The following is a 16497-nucleotide window of genomic DNA, read 5'->3' as shown; positions in this document are numbered from 1 at the left end:
GGCCTCTTGAATTCATCAGGTGTGAAGTCATGTCCACATCCGTCCCACTCGCTAAATGGAGTTCATTTCAGACATGTGCTCACAGCTTGTCACCGCTTTCCACATCCACAAAACCCTCTTAACAAATTCCCCACATTTTCCAAATGATGTTCCAAAATGTTCCCCTGCTGATCCCCACCCCCACTCGATCTTATTCTTTTTCCTGTGTGCATGTGTGTTTTTTTATAGACAAAAGGTCACCAGTAGTCAACTCTCTTTTCTTTCTTTCCCTCCCCCCTGGCTGCTCCGGTGATCTACAGCCCATCCTGTTGTTTGCAGACGTTCTGTAGCTCAGCCTCTCTGTGTTTGCTCCTCTCTTCAAACTAAGCCGCTGATTTGTGGGGAGAGATTGCTTTTCTGTTTCAAATTCTCTGTGAGACTTCAGGGGAGGCAACAGTTGGCCCATGTTTTGGCTCCGATAGATATAAAAGTAGCCGGGCCAATGCTGGAAGGACCCCTGCTTGGATTCTTTAAGCACCACATCAGAGAGATGGGACTTACTCTGAAACCTTTGAAGAGAAATTTGGTAAAAGGAGAGAACCAGTAGAGAAGAGGATCGGTACTTTTCTGAGAGAGGAACTAGCTTTCATTGTTATGAGCAACGCGTGAACTTGTTAACCAGGCCTTTTTTTCTTTGACCTTAATTTAAACCGAGGATTAGCCATCTCATCAGAGTTCTTGGTGAAAAGCCAAGGCTTATTTTGCCTTGAGCTAACTCACAAAAAGGATTGGGAAGGAAAATCAGCTGCTCAATCCCTCTGGGAAAGCTTTTTGCATATTTCCTTTGGCACGGAACTTGAAGCGATTAAAAAGCTAATTTATTTGGACCGACTTCAAGAAATGAAGACGCACCAAATTTACATTTTTTTTCTGTAATGGATTTGGATCACTTCTATAACTCTACTGTGGAGCGTACTGTTTATCTACCTGGATTCAGCTCATCAAAGCATCCCAGAATGTATTGATAGTTTCTGTATTATTTGGCAAATGGAGCTTCGTAAGAGAGTCAAGCTGAGCGAGCCTGAACATAATTTGAGCCTTTTTCAAGATGCATCACCTCCAGGGACGTGCAGTAACAAGACGTGGGACAAAAATAGGTCTAATGCCACACACCAGGGGGGTAAAGTGGGGCTTTCTTTGCTCAGAGGATCCGGTTCTTGTTCCGGTTCACCCCAGTGGCCGTGGCTACAGTGTGTTTCCGTGGCAACGGGGCTGCTGTTGGCCGTGGCTCTGGCACTGTCTCACGCCTGGTGTGTCGACGCCATACACGAGAATCTGCTGTGGTTCTCTCAGCTCACGGTAGGAGATGTGATACTGTTTTAATTTCAACCTTTAATTAAACACACACACGGCTGACGAGCTCTCACTCACAGTCACAGCGTGCAGCACGAGTTTCACGGGGATCAATCGGTGCAAATAAAAAGTGTCAACCCCCCCAGCTGTCCAATCTCAGCTCACAGTAGGAGTTAGTTTAGTAACTCTATATAAAGTACACGAGTGTGTCTCCTTCTCCTTCTCCTTCTCCATTTGTCACTCAATCAAAGACATGCAATTCAAGTACATCCTATGATCATTTATATATTTTAGATTTTATTAAAAAGGCTTCCTGCTGTGTCTCAGGTTGACACAGAAGTAGACACAGTTTTTTTAAATGGTATTATTTTTATTTTTATTTATTTTTGGGCTTTTTGTTCCTTTAATGGAGAGAAAGGAAAGCGGGCAATGACATGAGGGAAAGGAGCCACAGGGGGATTCAAACCTGGGCCGCCCCCTTGGAGGACCACGGCCTCCACACATGGGGCGTGCACTGCGCCACCAGCGCCCCAAAATGGTATTTATTAAAGTTTCTTAGTTATTTGATTTCAATCAAATCACTAAACAATCAGTGCACAGCGGCAACCTCAGTCAAAATGTGCAAAATGCTCGGTGGAGTGTCGGCTTGAGGCTGTTTGCAGAATCCCCAGAAGTCACATATTTAATTTAATGAAGGATAAGAGTTTTTCACAATAAATCACATAGCTGACCTGATTGACAGGCAGCCCGGTGTAATGATTTGTGAAGATGCTTAAAACACACCTCAGCCTGTCTCGTTTGGTTGACTGAAAGGTTTTGAGAAAGTTAGACATTTTCAGCATGGAGACAGGCAGCTGCTGCAGGAACAGATGGGTGATGTCACTCAGGCTTCATCTGCATTTATGTCTGATGCACACATCCAGGTAACAACCATTGCAACAGGACTAAGAATTACAGGCCAACTTTGTGATACAGGCGGAGCAGTTAGAAATAAGTTTTCACTTTTGCATGTGCCTAAATTGACATATTATTGATTTTCAGTGACTCATGATGCGTCCACATCTGACAGTGTCCATGAGCACCCCATGAAACCCTAATTTTCAATAACCTGAACATCACATGTCAGCTGATATTCTACAATTCTGAGAGAGTAAGTACAACACAAGCAAGGATCTAGAAAAAGGGAACAATGTCAGTAAGAGCAAACGATCAGCTTTGAGTCTGATTGGACACACAGGTGCTGACAGGAAGTGACCAGAGGCAAAGCACAACATTGAGGGCAGTTCTTGAGAGCTCTAATCAGTATAGAAACCATCTTATAAGTCGTCGTTATCAAACAAAAACCATCATCATTACCATCATCATCATCAATAATATGGAGACCATCATCATTAAGTTAGTAGGTATTCATGAAAGAGCTGGGTCTTTAGCTTTTTCTTAAAGGTGCAGAGGGACTCTGCAGATCCAATGGAGTTTGGAAGTTCATTCCACCACCGGGGGGCGACAGAGGAGAAGAGTCTAGTCAGCGTCTTAGGACCCTGATATTGGCCTATCACTGATATATTGTACAGGATATACTTGATTTCTGATATATTTATCTGTAAAATATCGCACATTCTGCCTTTAACAAAGCTGCATTCTGAGTATCTTGATATGTCATGTTTCATGAGCCACAATGTCAGTAATCTTTAACGTGTTCCCTCTCAAATGTGTTTCATGGAAAAAAACTTCAAACTACAGATTGAGACAATAAACGTGTCTCCTACTGGACATTAGAATGAATCCAGATGTAAGGCATGTTCATATTGGCTTGACTTCAGAAACTAAGAGGGTTTATCTTCCTATATACAGACTGTGTGTCTATTCATAGACTGGCAACAAAGAGAAACATGTCAGGACCGCAGGAAATGTCTTATACAGAATCCTCTCCAATGGTTTTAATAATATGTTCAAAGAGCCTGAGAACATTTGTGGCGCTATGCTCCGAGTTGCTGAGGTCACTGGACTTAAAAAGTGTACATTGTTCCATTCTAGATGGCTGACACATTTATTTAGAGAGTCAGGGAGATGTCAGTGAAGCTCATTTAGTACATGACATCTTTGTGCTGGGAAGAACTCAAATTAAACAAATGAAGTGAACGCTGCTCGCGGTGGTTAGGCCATTTGCTGCTGAGGGTCCTTAAGGTGACGAACTCAATCTCTTTCCTTTTAATTTGTTTCCACATTCAGTACAGCTGCTGTGATTACAGTCACAGTGTTAGCAGAGAGGCTTATTTTAGACTGCTTGTGTGTGTGTGTGCGTCCAGCTGTTTGGAGTCTAGTCCACTCTCTTGCAGAGCCCAACCGATTAATCGGCTGGCCGATAATTTGGCCGATATTCGTTTATCCAGTGACTATCGGTATCGGCTAATTTTATCACAGGTATGCACTGATATTAAAAGATTTATTCCCGAGTCAAATAGCATTTCATTTGAGCATCATTGTATTACACTAGCTGTTCGTTTTCTTGCTGTCACCAGCAGAGGGAGCTATATGGTTTAAAACAAGCATCATCACTCTCCAGAGTGTCAAGCAGTGATGCACTACATGCTCAGTTACTTTACATTGAGTGACCGTCTCTTCTTTTTGTTATTGTTTTGATTGAGCGCCCCCTGGTGGTGGAGTCTACACACTGTGTGTTAAAGAGCACTCCTAATGGCAAGGCGTGCTGTATTACAGCATCAGTTAAATTATGTTTATCTTTAAAGCTACACTGAAGGCTTTGAGTTTGTTTTTGATGGAAGATAATTTAAATATGATGAACTGTGAAAGTGAGATTTAATGTCACGGTGGATTTATGCATTTGTAGAATTACAGCTGTGGTGGTTTCATGGAAAATGGAGGATAAGAATCATTATTGAATCAATGAATCCTTATGCAACGATACAAAATATACCTTTTTCAAAAGTATGAATGTGTTTTTAACATGTTGTCTTGGATGACTCTATGAGTAATCCCCGAACATGATGTACAGGTGTGTACATCACCAACGTCAAAGAGAATTTCTTTTTAGTCACCTTTCACAAAAACTTTTTGAAAAGAAAACATGACAGACATATGATTGACTTAATATTCTGCAGCTGGTTGTTTACTGTTTGTCACTTTCTGTTTTTACCCTCCAGTGAAACACTAATCTCCAGAGACACACACACACACACACACACACACACACACACACACACACACACACACACACACACACACACACACACACACACACACACACACACAGGCCCTATTTACCTGTCTCATTGTTATTGTCGGGGATTACGAGTGTATTAGCAGCTTTGCCTCTATCCTCCTCCATTTCTGTCATGTCTTGCCAAGGTTGGGATTTCTGTTTTCCATATTACTGAGAACAGAAGTGTTTGGTTTCACAAACCCCAAAATTCCCCTTTCTTGTTTTCAGGAAGTGGAGCGGGAGATCTCCTTCAGGACCGAGTGTGGACTGTACTACTCCTACTTCAAGCAAATGTTGCAGGCCCCGTCAATACAGGAAGGTAGGCTTCATGTTTATGGGAACTTTGCCCACACTGTCCTTTTCTATAACATTTGCCATTTTTTTATCCAAAATCTGGAGTCTGCGCAATCCGAGACCAAGATAAGAGCGAGTAAAACTGAGACCAAGACCTTCAAAAAGGGGTCTTGAGACCAAGACCGATTTTGAGTACTGCAACACTACTGCTATTGAATCTGGAGACAGGAGGGGAGGGGGAGGTGTGTCTGATGTGTAGCAAGCCTTTAAAGACCTTGTTCTCAATTGTTCTGGTCTCAGGATCCACCACCAACTCCCCCATGACAAATTAAGACCTGTTTCTTTCTGACAGAACAAAGAAACAGAAACACAACAGACACGTTTAAACAGCGCTTCATAGACTTTGACACAATTTTTGTTTTCCAGGCACACATTCACGACCCACTGTTAACAGCTCCGCGACCCACTTTTGGGTGCCTACCCACCTGTTGAGAACCACTGCTTTAAAGGAATCTGTTAAACTTGGAAGTGACTTTGGTTTACTGCGCTGTAGGCTGCAAACTAAAAGTAACAAAAGTTTGGTTGTCGATTTGATGACCAGTGTCGAGAAGCGAGATGAATCCTATCTTTAACAGAGACTAAGGACCATTGTTTCTAAAATAACTAGATATTCTTAGTTCAGATTTATCACAGCGATCACTGTCTGTAACCGAGCTGTACAAGACCTGATTGAAGCTGAAGCTTGGCCGACCTGACGAGAGAAAAGGCAGCAGGCCTCAGCTAACGTTCAGTCAGGGTCAAAGCTAACATTGACTGTATGAAGTCACACTCAGCTTCTCCTGGGTATTGTGCTGTTTTGAGAGACTTACAAAAACAGTAAGATTTGTAACATGTTCGTCACATTTCTATCAGCAAATAAAACTTCACATTTTACATGGTTTGAGTCACCAGATGGCTGCCTCATCTCGTCCTTACAAGGAAAAAAAAGTTTTACTACCCTCTGTTTTCCAAGCAGACACAACAATTCACTGCAGTTCTTGTGACGCACAGTCTGGTCTGAGGGAAATTAGTCTAATTATTTTGTCCCCATTATCATGTAAAATTCCTAGTTGGAAGCGGGCCTAATTTTCCAACCGAGGAAAATAATTTAGCTGAAGGCTAATCAGTTGAGGAATTGGCTGACCTCCATTTCTGTCTCATTCGGAGTTTACTTCTTTTTTTTCTTCTGTCACAGCAGAATGGCTCGACGCAGACAAACTGCAGTAGCTTAACTTTTAATGGTAACTCGGAGGGGGGGGGGGGGGGGGAGGCTGGTGTTCATGAAAAAAGAAGCATTCATTGTAAAAATTTGAATTTTTATTTAACCATGGAGTCCCATTGGGATTAAAAAGACACTTTAACAACACAACATGCATGGAAAAGCTGTAATGTAATGTCTGCTCATAGAACCACTTATGTTGAGTGCACATTTAAACACAGGAGACTTTTAAAACCATTTTTCTCCTAGAACACGCCGATGAATCATTTTCTCTGTGTAAAAACAATGAAAACAAGGGAATAGTACACATCTAAATGATTATACTAACCTCAAAGGTAACTTTTGAATAAGCTTTTTAAACGTGGGACCTTTTTGGCATCCACTCCTCGTTTTTCTTTCTTTTTAACAAACAAGTAAAACACAAATGGGATGTAGACGAGCAAATATAAAACACTGGGCTAACTAAAACTGTCGCCCTTGAGCACCAGCATGAAACCAAAACAACTCACGCTGCATTGTTGTGTTAGCATGCTAATGCTAGCGATCTTTATTATGCTGGTATCTTCACACTGCATGTAAATTTACCTGAAATGAGCGTGATCTAGAAACACAGTTAAGCAGTGAGTACAGTATGTTATTCTTCTTTTCTCTAGTCCCTCAATTAAACAACTTTTATACACGAGGGGAGGAGTCAGCCGGCCATCCGAGCGATGTAAACAAAGTGAAGATAGGACTCTGAAAACTCTGAAAACATCACAGACAGTGGGACTCGGGTGTTACACCCATTGTAGACAGTCATGACTCACAGAGTTATTTTCAGAGGATATTCTTGATTTCTACATTTAAGTTTGAAAAATCACATAGAAAGACTTTAAGCATTTGGTCAAAGCGGCAGCATTTTGGAGCCTGCTGATTTGACCGTTACATGTAAGGGATAGAATAGAATAGAATATAATTACTTTATTGATCCCAAACTGGGAAATTGTGGCATTAGGGAGGGATTTATAATAGTAAGAGAGGCAAACAGGACATTTAAGGAAGGAGACGGCGCTGGTCATGTGTTGTGCATGTTGTTTATGGAAAACTTCATAGTCTTACATGGCTCAAGAACACAGCGGTGATCAGGCTGACACCCCGCAGCCTGCAGCAGGAAGTCGGCTCTCCGCTGCTGGTTTTGGTGTCACATTTAGTTTCAGTCAAACCAGATACATAGTAATGATACTGCACCCAGTGCTCGATTTAGACTGATCACAGTGTCGTGCAATGGTTTGGAGAAAATTCTGGTTTATTACAACTCGGCTCGCATTTTTTACTGCTTTTCCACCAAATGAAATCACATCATTGTGCTCAGCAGGTAATTGTTGAGAAAGAGGAATGCTGAGACATCACGGGAAAATGTGTCAGGGCAAGAAAGACGAGAAACGCTATCGCAGTTCACAGACTCTCCCCCTGCGGTGTCTTTGACCCTCTGTGCGGGTTGTTTCTTAACTCCATTTTTCATTCTCCCACTGAGAAAATGCAATATTGCAAACATGTTATGCCCACATCATTATCTGTATTAGGGGTGTCACAACACCAGAATTTTAAACTTAGATATGATGGAAGTAAAAAAAAAAATCAAACAATATCAAACAAAGTCTGAGGCGCCCATGTTGGGTCATTTCTCCAGATTCCAGTAGCCTACACATATTTGTGCAATTAAGAAAATGTTCTCTCTCTTTCACTCGTGGCAACTTTTAACAAGACTCAACTCACTTTCCAAGTAATACATGAAAAAATCATCACCACCAGTTAAGTAATTTCAGAGGATACTACAGTAAATAAATCAGTTCTTAGATTTCACATAAGCAACGAGAGATTAAAAAATATCACTTTCTGATAGTTTTTTTATCACTTGAATGGTCTTGGTCTGAAGACTGGTCTCGAGGCCACTGATTGGAGGTCTCTGTCTCGTCTCGGACTCGAAAGCATTTTTACTCTGTGTCCTTCTAAAAAAACAAATAATTTAATTCAAGTCATAATTAGATTTTTATCCCCCGGTTACGGCTGCAACCTTCCTGGTGTTACACGTGAGTGACACGCAGCCTGCACGCAAGATGAGGGTTTTTCAGTGATATTTAAGGTTTTGCCCCATGCCTTGGTCTTGGTCTCGACTCGGTCTCGGAGCACTCTGGTCTCGGGATGTCTCGGTCTTGGTTTGTGTGGTCTTGACTACAGCACTACTCTCTGATACTATCAACTTTTTAAAACAAAGGACTTCCTGTCGTTCTGGACGTGGTATCAAGAAGTATCGAAGTATAGAAAAGTCGGACAGCCTCACTCTGTTTGGAAGATGTGGACTCTCCAGCGCCACCATGAATATGTTAATTGGTTTTTTGAACAACCGCCAAAAGTGACCGTTGGAAGTGATGGTGGCGCTGGAGGAGAATCAAAGGGATCGCTGTCAGCTAATGCTTCATAATTCACAGTAAATGTGATAGCAATCGGTTTGCAATTCCAAAACGAGTTAAAAGGTTCCTCTGAGTGTGTTTTTGGGACAGCTGCGGCTCAGTGGTAGAGCCGAAGTAGATTTTTGACGGCACTAATATCGGCCGATTTTAAGGGCAGTCCGATTAATCGCTCGGGCTCTAGTATTTTCTAGTTTTAAGCATCTATCCCGGAAATAAATCACCTCAACAGAAACTGTCCAGGTACTTGCACATCCGACCCCTGACCTGGGTCAAAGCTAACTCAACCTTTCCTTACATACCGGGGAACAAGGCAATGTTTCAGACATGTTAGTGTAAAGATCAGTTTATGGTGTTAAAGTTTTTTCTGGTCAACTTTTTGTGAGAAAAAAGCAGCATGGCATTACTCTTATTTTAAATTCAGTATATGTAGCGTGTTTTAAGGCTTTCATGGTTGAATGCACGGATGGGTTCAGACGTTCATTGTTGCTTTCAGCAATTAAGGAATTAAAATTTTGAGCAGAGCAGCCCGTTGGTTTTTAGCGGCTGACAGAATTTCAAACACTGCCATTGTTCTTGATAACAGCGCACTATGTTTGCTACTTAAAGAAACATTCACATCCCTTCCTCTCAAAGTTATCACAAAGCCAATAATAATAGTTGTCAGTCGCATGTCACTGTGAAGAAGTGGTGGCATTTTCAAAGTGTGTGTGTGTGTGTGTGTGTGTGTGTGTGTGTGTCCCCTAGGCCTCTCAGAATTGATCCATGACAACTTGACAGAATCCAAGAGGACCATTAATCTCCTACAGCGAATGAATATCTACCAGGAGGTCTTTCTCAGTGTTCTCTACAGATCGCTGCCCGTACAGGTAACACATCACTCAGCTGTCTGCTGTTTACAAAAGGCGTCAAAACACTTACGATTAGACAGCCACTATTTCAACATTGATTGACTGTCTCTGTGACTTTTCTTGACATGTTTGCCCGGTGAAGTGAAGCATTCTTGTGTTGTGAAAAATGTAAAAAAAAAAAAAAAGCAAACCCTTTATATATACTTAAATTCAGTCATTATTTTAACCAGGTCCTTGTTTCTGTTTTGAATTACAGTCACATTAAGAGAATGTCAGGCATTTGAGAAGATGTGACATTTTTACATTTAGTCCATTTAGCTGACACGGCTCGCCACACTTGCACTTGTCACACTGGCGGGAAAAGGTTTCTGTATTGGCATATCAATTAACCGAGAAACAGCACACTTCGCTTCCTCAGCAGCGTCACCCTGACAAGAATGCCAGGAAGTGAAATATCAGAGCAAACTCTGAAAATGCCACGGTGTTCCCGGGTGCTCCTGTCAGCCACTGTCGCCGCAGTCGACTCTCTGTGTGTTCATTTATAGTGCCTAATGAACTAATGGTGTCTGTTTGTGTGTGTGTGTGTGTGTGTGTGTGTGTGTGTGTGTGGGGGTGTGTGGTCCAGGCGTATCTGGAGCCAGTCTATTTCTACATTTACACAGTGTTCTCGCTCCAAGCGGTGTATGTGATCGCTCTGTACCTCACAGCTTGGCTCCTGTCCGGATCCTGGCTGGCTGGTACCCTCACCGGGGTCTGGTACATCCTCAACAGGTGGGTGGTGATGATAAATGTGTGTTACTGAAGCTGTTTACACATAAAATACACAACAAATGTGGAATAATTTACAACACTTTCTCAAGACTGACACGCTTGTTTCTCTTGGACAAATTAAGACAACGGTCTCAAACCACTTTACCACAGTGAGAATCATTTTGACCCGTCTTTGTTGTTTTATTTTGTGACCTTTTTGTTTTGTTGTGATTTGTATCTTGACATCATTGTAAACGAGGGAGACCTCAATGATTTTCGAGGATTAAATAAAGGTTTGAAATGAAATGAAATGAAATATGCCCTTTCAGGTAGACTGCTCCTGAAAAAGACGAGACATGACAAAAGAACGACGCAGAAGTGGCTGACAAACTAATAAAGTCTTACAATGTGACTACAATGTGTTGATTTGGACTGCAGTACCCATTTTAAACACTAGGTGTCAGAGTTACATATTGCTCCTTTAAGGTAACAATTACAAGCCACCTTATTTAAAAACATCTTCATTTAAAATCTTTCTGTGTCTCTTCAAAACTTTATAATAACAGCAGCGAAATGATTTTATTAATAATGCTCAAACTTTTCCTTAAACCAGCGGTATAAAAAAAACGTCTCAAGTTCTTTTTGATACACAGAAAATAAATCATTGTGAGGAACCTCTCCGGGAAAGAAAATGTTTGAATGAGTTCGTTTCATTAGATTCTTCTCCTTTTATGTCAGCAGGGAATATTTTCAAAAGATGCATTTTTTGGGCTTTCTTTCCTCAGAGCAGTGAGGAAGAGGAAGTAAATCGCCTTTTAAAAGCCACTCTCTTTAAACTTTGATTCATAGCAGCTGCTTACAGGATGAAATCCAGCAAAGCACTTCACCTACAAAATCAATGCCATGTGAACAGAATATGAATCCAAGCTCCAGGAAGCTGAGTTCTGTGTTTGACATGAAGTAGATCACTAAAGATTTGCTCGTAAGTTGACGACACTGTCTGTCAGGTACTTGGGACAGTGTTTGTCATGAGTATTGACTGTATATAAATATGGAGAGTGCATCTCAGTCTCCGTCCTTTTTATAAAAAGTGAAGCCAAAATAACCCTGTAACGTGCGGCTGATATATCGCCTTTGGTCTAATTTGAAACCAAGAAATATGCAACAGGGACGTTGTTTCCTCCTTTCTAGATCCTCGCTCGTGTTGTATGAACTCTGAGATTCACGTCACTAAATGGATTGTAGAATTGTAGAATAGATCAGCACGATCATGACCATTTCACTACAGAATCTGGGTTTGACAAAAAATGATTTGACGTGCATTATTTTATTTTTTTAAGATGTACTTTTTGAGCTTTTTTATGCCTTTATTTAGATATAGGACAGTGTCGGATATCGGGGAGCGAGTGTAGGGAACGACATGCAGGAAAGGAGCTGCAGGTCGTCGACAGTTGAACCCCGGGTCGCCCGCTTGGAGGACTTTTGCCTCCGTAGATGGGTGGGTGCACTAACCAAGAGCCACCAGCCACCATTGATAGTTTGACCTATGTCCCATCTGCTAACATGGAGGAGGCGGGGTCTATGACCTATTCTGAAGCAGACAGCAGGGAGAGCCCTAAATCTTTTGGCTTCCCTCAAGGCCCCTGTTGCTCCGTCCATTTTTATAGACAGTGAGTGACAGTCTATGGTTATGAGGGTAATGGGCCAGCAGTAGCTCAGTCTGTCGGGGACTTCGGGTTGGGAATTAGGCCGAGTGCGAACCAAAATATGGAAGGTCTGGTGGCTTGAGAGGTGCCACGACTCTATGCTAAAACTAGGTCAACGACTCAGCTAGTCAGAGTCATCCTTGAGCATCAGTCATTATGATCCACAGAGGCTCATTTTCTCGCTCCGTCCATTCTCCTTCAAGATGTTGAACCAAGTCCAGTTGCCAGTTATCAAGCTTTACTCACCTCAGTTGATCGTTCTCTTGATGTCGTATGTGTGTGGACGTCACTTCAGAGCAGATAAATAAAGTTATTTGAATTTATCTAAAATATTGTCTCATCCAGCTTTCAGGGAAGAACTTTAAAAAAACATATTGCAAAGAAGCAAGCAAATTACCATTGAGCTATTCCTTCAACAGACTGTGGTTAAACTGGAATACAGTGGTCAGTGAGACCAGTCTACTCGTCTCCAGTTGGGGTTAGTGGTGGTGTGCTGTTTTTTGCATTACTTGGTGTTATTTTTGTTGAAAGGAGTTCAGAAACCCCTTCTGGCATTTTTCTCTGCTGTCCTCTTGGATCAATACCGAGGTGAGGAGTCTTCACTGACCCCTGCCGACAGTCACACGAAGGGTCACAGAGTTTTACAAACCTCAGGAAAGTTAGGGAGACACAATCAAAAAGAAAGCAGCGCAGTTTGAAGCTGATGTATACTTTAAGGTCTCCGGACCTTTTTGTCTGTCACAGTGGTTTTTAGTTACCAGCTGATGAAGTGTCTGAGCAGCATGTGAAGCAGTAAGATGTGGACCAGACAGTCTTCTGAAAATCAATGTTTTGAATTCATTTCCAACATCCACCTGTCTCTCCCTCCTCCTCCTCATCCTCCTCATCCTCCTCCTCCTCATCCTCCTCCTCCTCATCCTCCTGCTCCTCCTCCTCCTCCTCTCCTGCTCCTCCTGCTCCTCCTCCTCCTCCTTTTCCTCCTCATCCTCCTCCTCCTCCTCCTCCTGCTCCTCTCCTCCTCCTCCTCCTCCTCCTCCTCCTCCTCATCCTCCTCCTCCTCCTGCTCATCCTCCTTTTTCCTCCTCCTCCTCCTCCTCCTCCTTCTCCTCCTCCTCTCTCCTCCTCATCCTCATCCTCCTCCTCCTCCTCCTCTCCTGGTCCTGCTCCTCCTCCTCTATCCTCCTCCTCCTCCTCCTCCTCCTCCTCCTCCTCCTCTCAGGGTCGACACCACTCGGGTGGAGTTCACCATCTCGCTCAGAGAGAACTGGTCTCTGCCCTTCCTCGCTCTGCAGGTCACCCACTATCACCTGCTTCCTCAGGCCTCAGCTCAGCGCTTTGCAGCAGGTACACACACACACACACACACACACACACACACACACACACACACACACACACACACGACACACACACACACACACACACACACACACACTTGGATTATCTAACCACAGTGTGTTCTTTTGTGTGTTTCCCCCTGCAGAAGGTGGGGTGGTGTGGCTGATGTATGTGACCACCTTCTGTTTCTGTCTGACGTGGCAGTTCAACCAGTTCATCCTTCTTGTTCAGGCTCTCGTCATTTACACCCTGGACTGTGCAGACTTCCTAACAACGACACAGGTAAGACTACGAGAAGGGTCGCATACTTAAAGGTAGGCTCGGTAATTTCATCCAGTTTGCATTTGTTAGAATAGTTAAAACAGTCTTTACAACCCTGACAGCAATCAGTAGATATTGTACTGTAAAGAACAGGCTGCTGTTATCCTGTAAAGCTGCCGACCTATCACTGCTGTGAGGTCAGGATGGGAAGGCCCAATCAAATGCCAGACGGCAGAGAAAGCTCATGACCACCGGCACACTGTAACTTGTTACCGCTCGTCCTGCTCGTGCAAGAAAATAACGTTTTCTAACTTAGCAAAAAAGGGCTGCGATGAGAACGAGTTTAGATAAAGCGAGAGGAAAAACCAGAGTACACATTCATAGAACTCTTCAGCGATGGTGATAACTGAGGCAGCTGAAGGGTCTGAAAAGTGACGCCATGGTTACTGTCTTACTGTTGCCATGTTTGTGTTTTTACATTCAGTCTGATAATAAAGTCGAATGCGATGTGCTGAGGTCTTCTCTCTCCGCTCTGTTTCGGAGCATGTGTGTGTGGAGAGGTGTGGCCTTCAGACGGTGCACTCAGGAATCTGGCTAGCTTTCTGCCTTTAAAGGCCTGACACACCAAGGAGATCTTCGGCCATCGGTGAGCGATACTCGCCCTAGTTTTTGTAAACTAGAAAGTAAAGAGCTACAGTCAAGAGGCAACTTTTTATCAGACATTATTCTTGATTAGAAGTACCTACTGTATATTATGAGTGGTGAGCGACAGCGGTTTGAAATTGTCTTCTCGTATCCTAACAACGGTTTATATATCACCATTCTTCTCCGTCCAGTTTCCCGTCTTGAGTCAGTACCCCAAAAAAAGACTCATTGAGCTGAATGATTTAAAAGTTTTTTAGCTTCTTGTATAATTTCCTAGTTCTGCATGCACAGTCCCCGTCGGTCCGTTGTGTTTTCAGGATCTGAGACAGTTTTACAAATAAAAGGCCGCTCTCTTTTAGACGTCTCTGTTTGTTAACCAATCAGTTCGATCAAAATGGCCACAGATCCTCACTCTTACTTTGAGTCTTTCAACAAGACATACTTCTTTTTTAGAAACCCCCACGGCTAGACAAAACTTAACAAATAACAAATGATAACACAGATTGAAGAGTACTGATGGTGTCAATCCAACATGTCACATTATCAGTTTTAGCAAATATTACAAACGTTCCTTCAGATGGTTCCAGACAGTTCACAAAACCTTCAAACAACATCAACTGACGTTTGAATTCTTCTCAGTTTTCATGTGAAGAAATATAAACTATGAGGATACTTCAGCTATTTTGGAAATGTGTCCACATTTCAGAAGAGGATGGATCTGCTTCTCATCGCCCTCAGGCCTCTGTGTGGGGGTTTCGGGGATTTGATGCTTAGTTCAGCCTGTGTTAACACCTATGAACAATGCGTTAGGATGTTTTTCCTCTATTCTCAGCAACTAAACACGCTAGGCTAACTAGCTTCCACTCAGTGATAGGAGGCACTTAGCCCGATATGCTATAGCTAGCACTGAATCCCACATGTTCACACATCACCTTGTACATGTGTCTCTCCAGGTGACCACGCTGTACCTCGTTCAGGTGAGCGCCCTGCTCAGTGTGTGGCTCCTCCAGTTCTGTAACTCATGATCCTGGGATCGCTGGTCCTGAGCTTCATCGTAGCTGCACTCTTCGTCAGACACTGCCAGGTGTGTGTGTGTGTGTGTGTGTGTGTGTGTGTGTGTGTCTCTTATGGATTAAGAAATATAAATGTGATGTTTTGAGATAAGGAAAGGCGAGCACCGGGAGCCCAGAGAATGAATTTATCATTTTTTAGTGCATCAAAGTCACCTGGAGGATGCAGACAGTCGTGGTCGCCTCCTCTTGAAAACGCAGAAAGAAGATTAAGTTGAGATCTGTTTGACGTGAAGAGGCCGGCGCGCTGCACTCACGTTTTGCTTGAAGATAATTCCAATTTTCATGCGGCAGACACATTTTTATTTTTTATTTTTTGTGGCTGGGTCTAAATGTAATTAAGTGAAATCAGATCTTGTCACTGTAACAATTACAGAAACATCTAATGTGACAGGATGAAAGTGGAGCGGAGAGGAGAGAGAGAGACATTTCACGTTTCCTCTGTAATAACCTGTGTGCAGGAAAACGGCGTGCTGTAAATGTTACATGTTTTCAGTCGAAATGGTCTTAGTCTCCTCATGCAGCGAGCCACAACAACGACACACGACTACCCAGAGATTTGTTGACTAATGATGCACCGATCCAACTTTTTCTTTTGTGATCAATTTTTTATTTTTATTTATTACAACTGTTTTCCCCCTTTCCCCTCCCCCACCCCCCTAGAGCACATACATGTATAAAAGTGCATACGTGCAAACATCAGGATCAATCAAACATTCAAACCTTCCCCCCCACCATCCATCCATCCCGTGGCGACCCCACTTACATCCCCACCCCGGATCGCTCAATGAAAACACATTCCAGGTCAAGCACGCCGCACGCTGTCCTTAACTATTCTGTAGGCTGCATCCCCATGCTTTGAGGGTCTTAAGGCTGGCCCCATGACCAATCCAACTTTTTAAAGGAGATCTATTATTCTCACTTTCACCATTCATGATGTCAGTCTGGGACAAAAATCGAGCTGCGTTGTGAGACGTGTAGCTCAAAAACCTCCTTATTTATCGGACATTTCAGCCTCTTCTTTTCTAGATCCTTGCTCGTGTTGTTCTTACTCTCTGATATACGTTGCTTTGGATTAAAGTGTCTGCTAAGTGAATTGTAGAATTGCATGAAATGCTTCATTTCAGCTGCTGTCTCTTCAAGGCCCCCCCCCCCCATATGCACACTGTCCCCTGATTGGCCGGCTCTGTTTGCAGTCAGAGTGTAATAATGAGTGAGCTTCAGGGTGGGCATTTCCTTTAACTTTGCTCCATGCTTTGCTCTGATACGTCGGGTTCTAGCCAAGTCTCACCAAGGTCTCGTAACGTCTCGTTCAGAGCATCAGG

At 42.9% G+C, this 16497-nt stretch overlaps 1 protein-coding gene across 1 annotated transcript in view; it reads left to right on the top strand.

The window, feature by feature from the left end:
* dpy19l3 (dpy-19 like C-mannosyltransferase 3) overlaps nucleotides 1-16497 on the top strand; it is a 72889-nt gene that overhangs the window by 12159 nt on the left and 44233 nt on the right. Inside the window, 7 exon segments of the mRNA XM_065952498.1 lie at nucleotides 4781-4871; nucleotides 9299-9420; nucleotides 10028-10173; nucleotides 13078-13156; nucleotides 13158-13209; nucleotides 13351-13478; nucleotides 15056-15122. Of these exon segments, the coding sequence (XP_065808570.1) occupies nucleotides 4781-4871; nucleotides 9299-9420; nucleotides 10028-10173; nucleotides 13078-13156; nucleotides 13158-13209; nucleotides 13351-13478; nucleotides 15056-15122 (685 nt within the window).

Source organism: Labrus bergylta, chromosome 3 (genome assembly GCF_963930695.1).
Source record: "Labrus bergylta chromosome 3, fLabBer1.1, whole genome shotgun sequence".
NCBI classification, from domain to species: Eukaryota; Metazoa; Chordata; class Actinopteri; order Labriformes; family Labridae; genus Labrus; species Labrus bergylta.
This window is presented reverse-complemented; position numbering and strand designations above follow the sequence as displayed.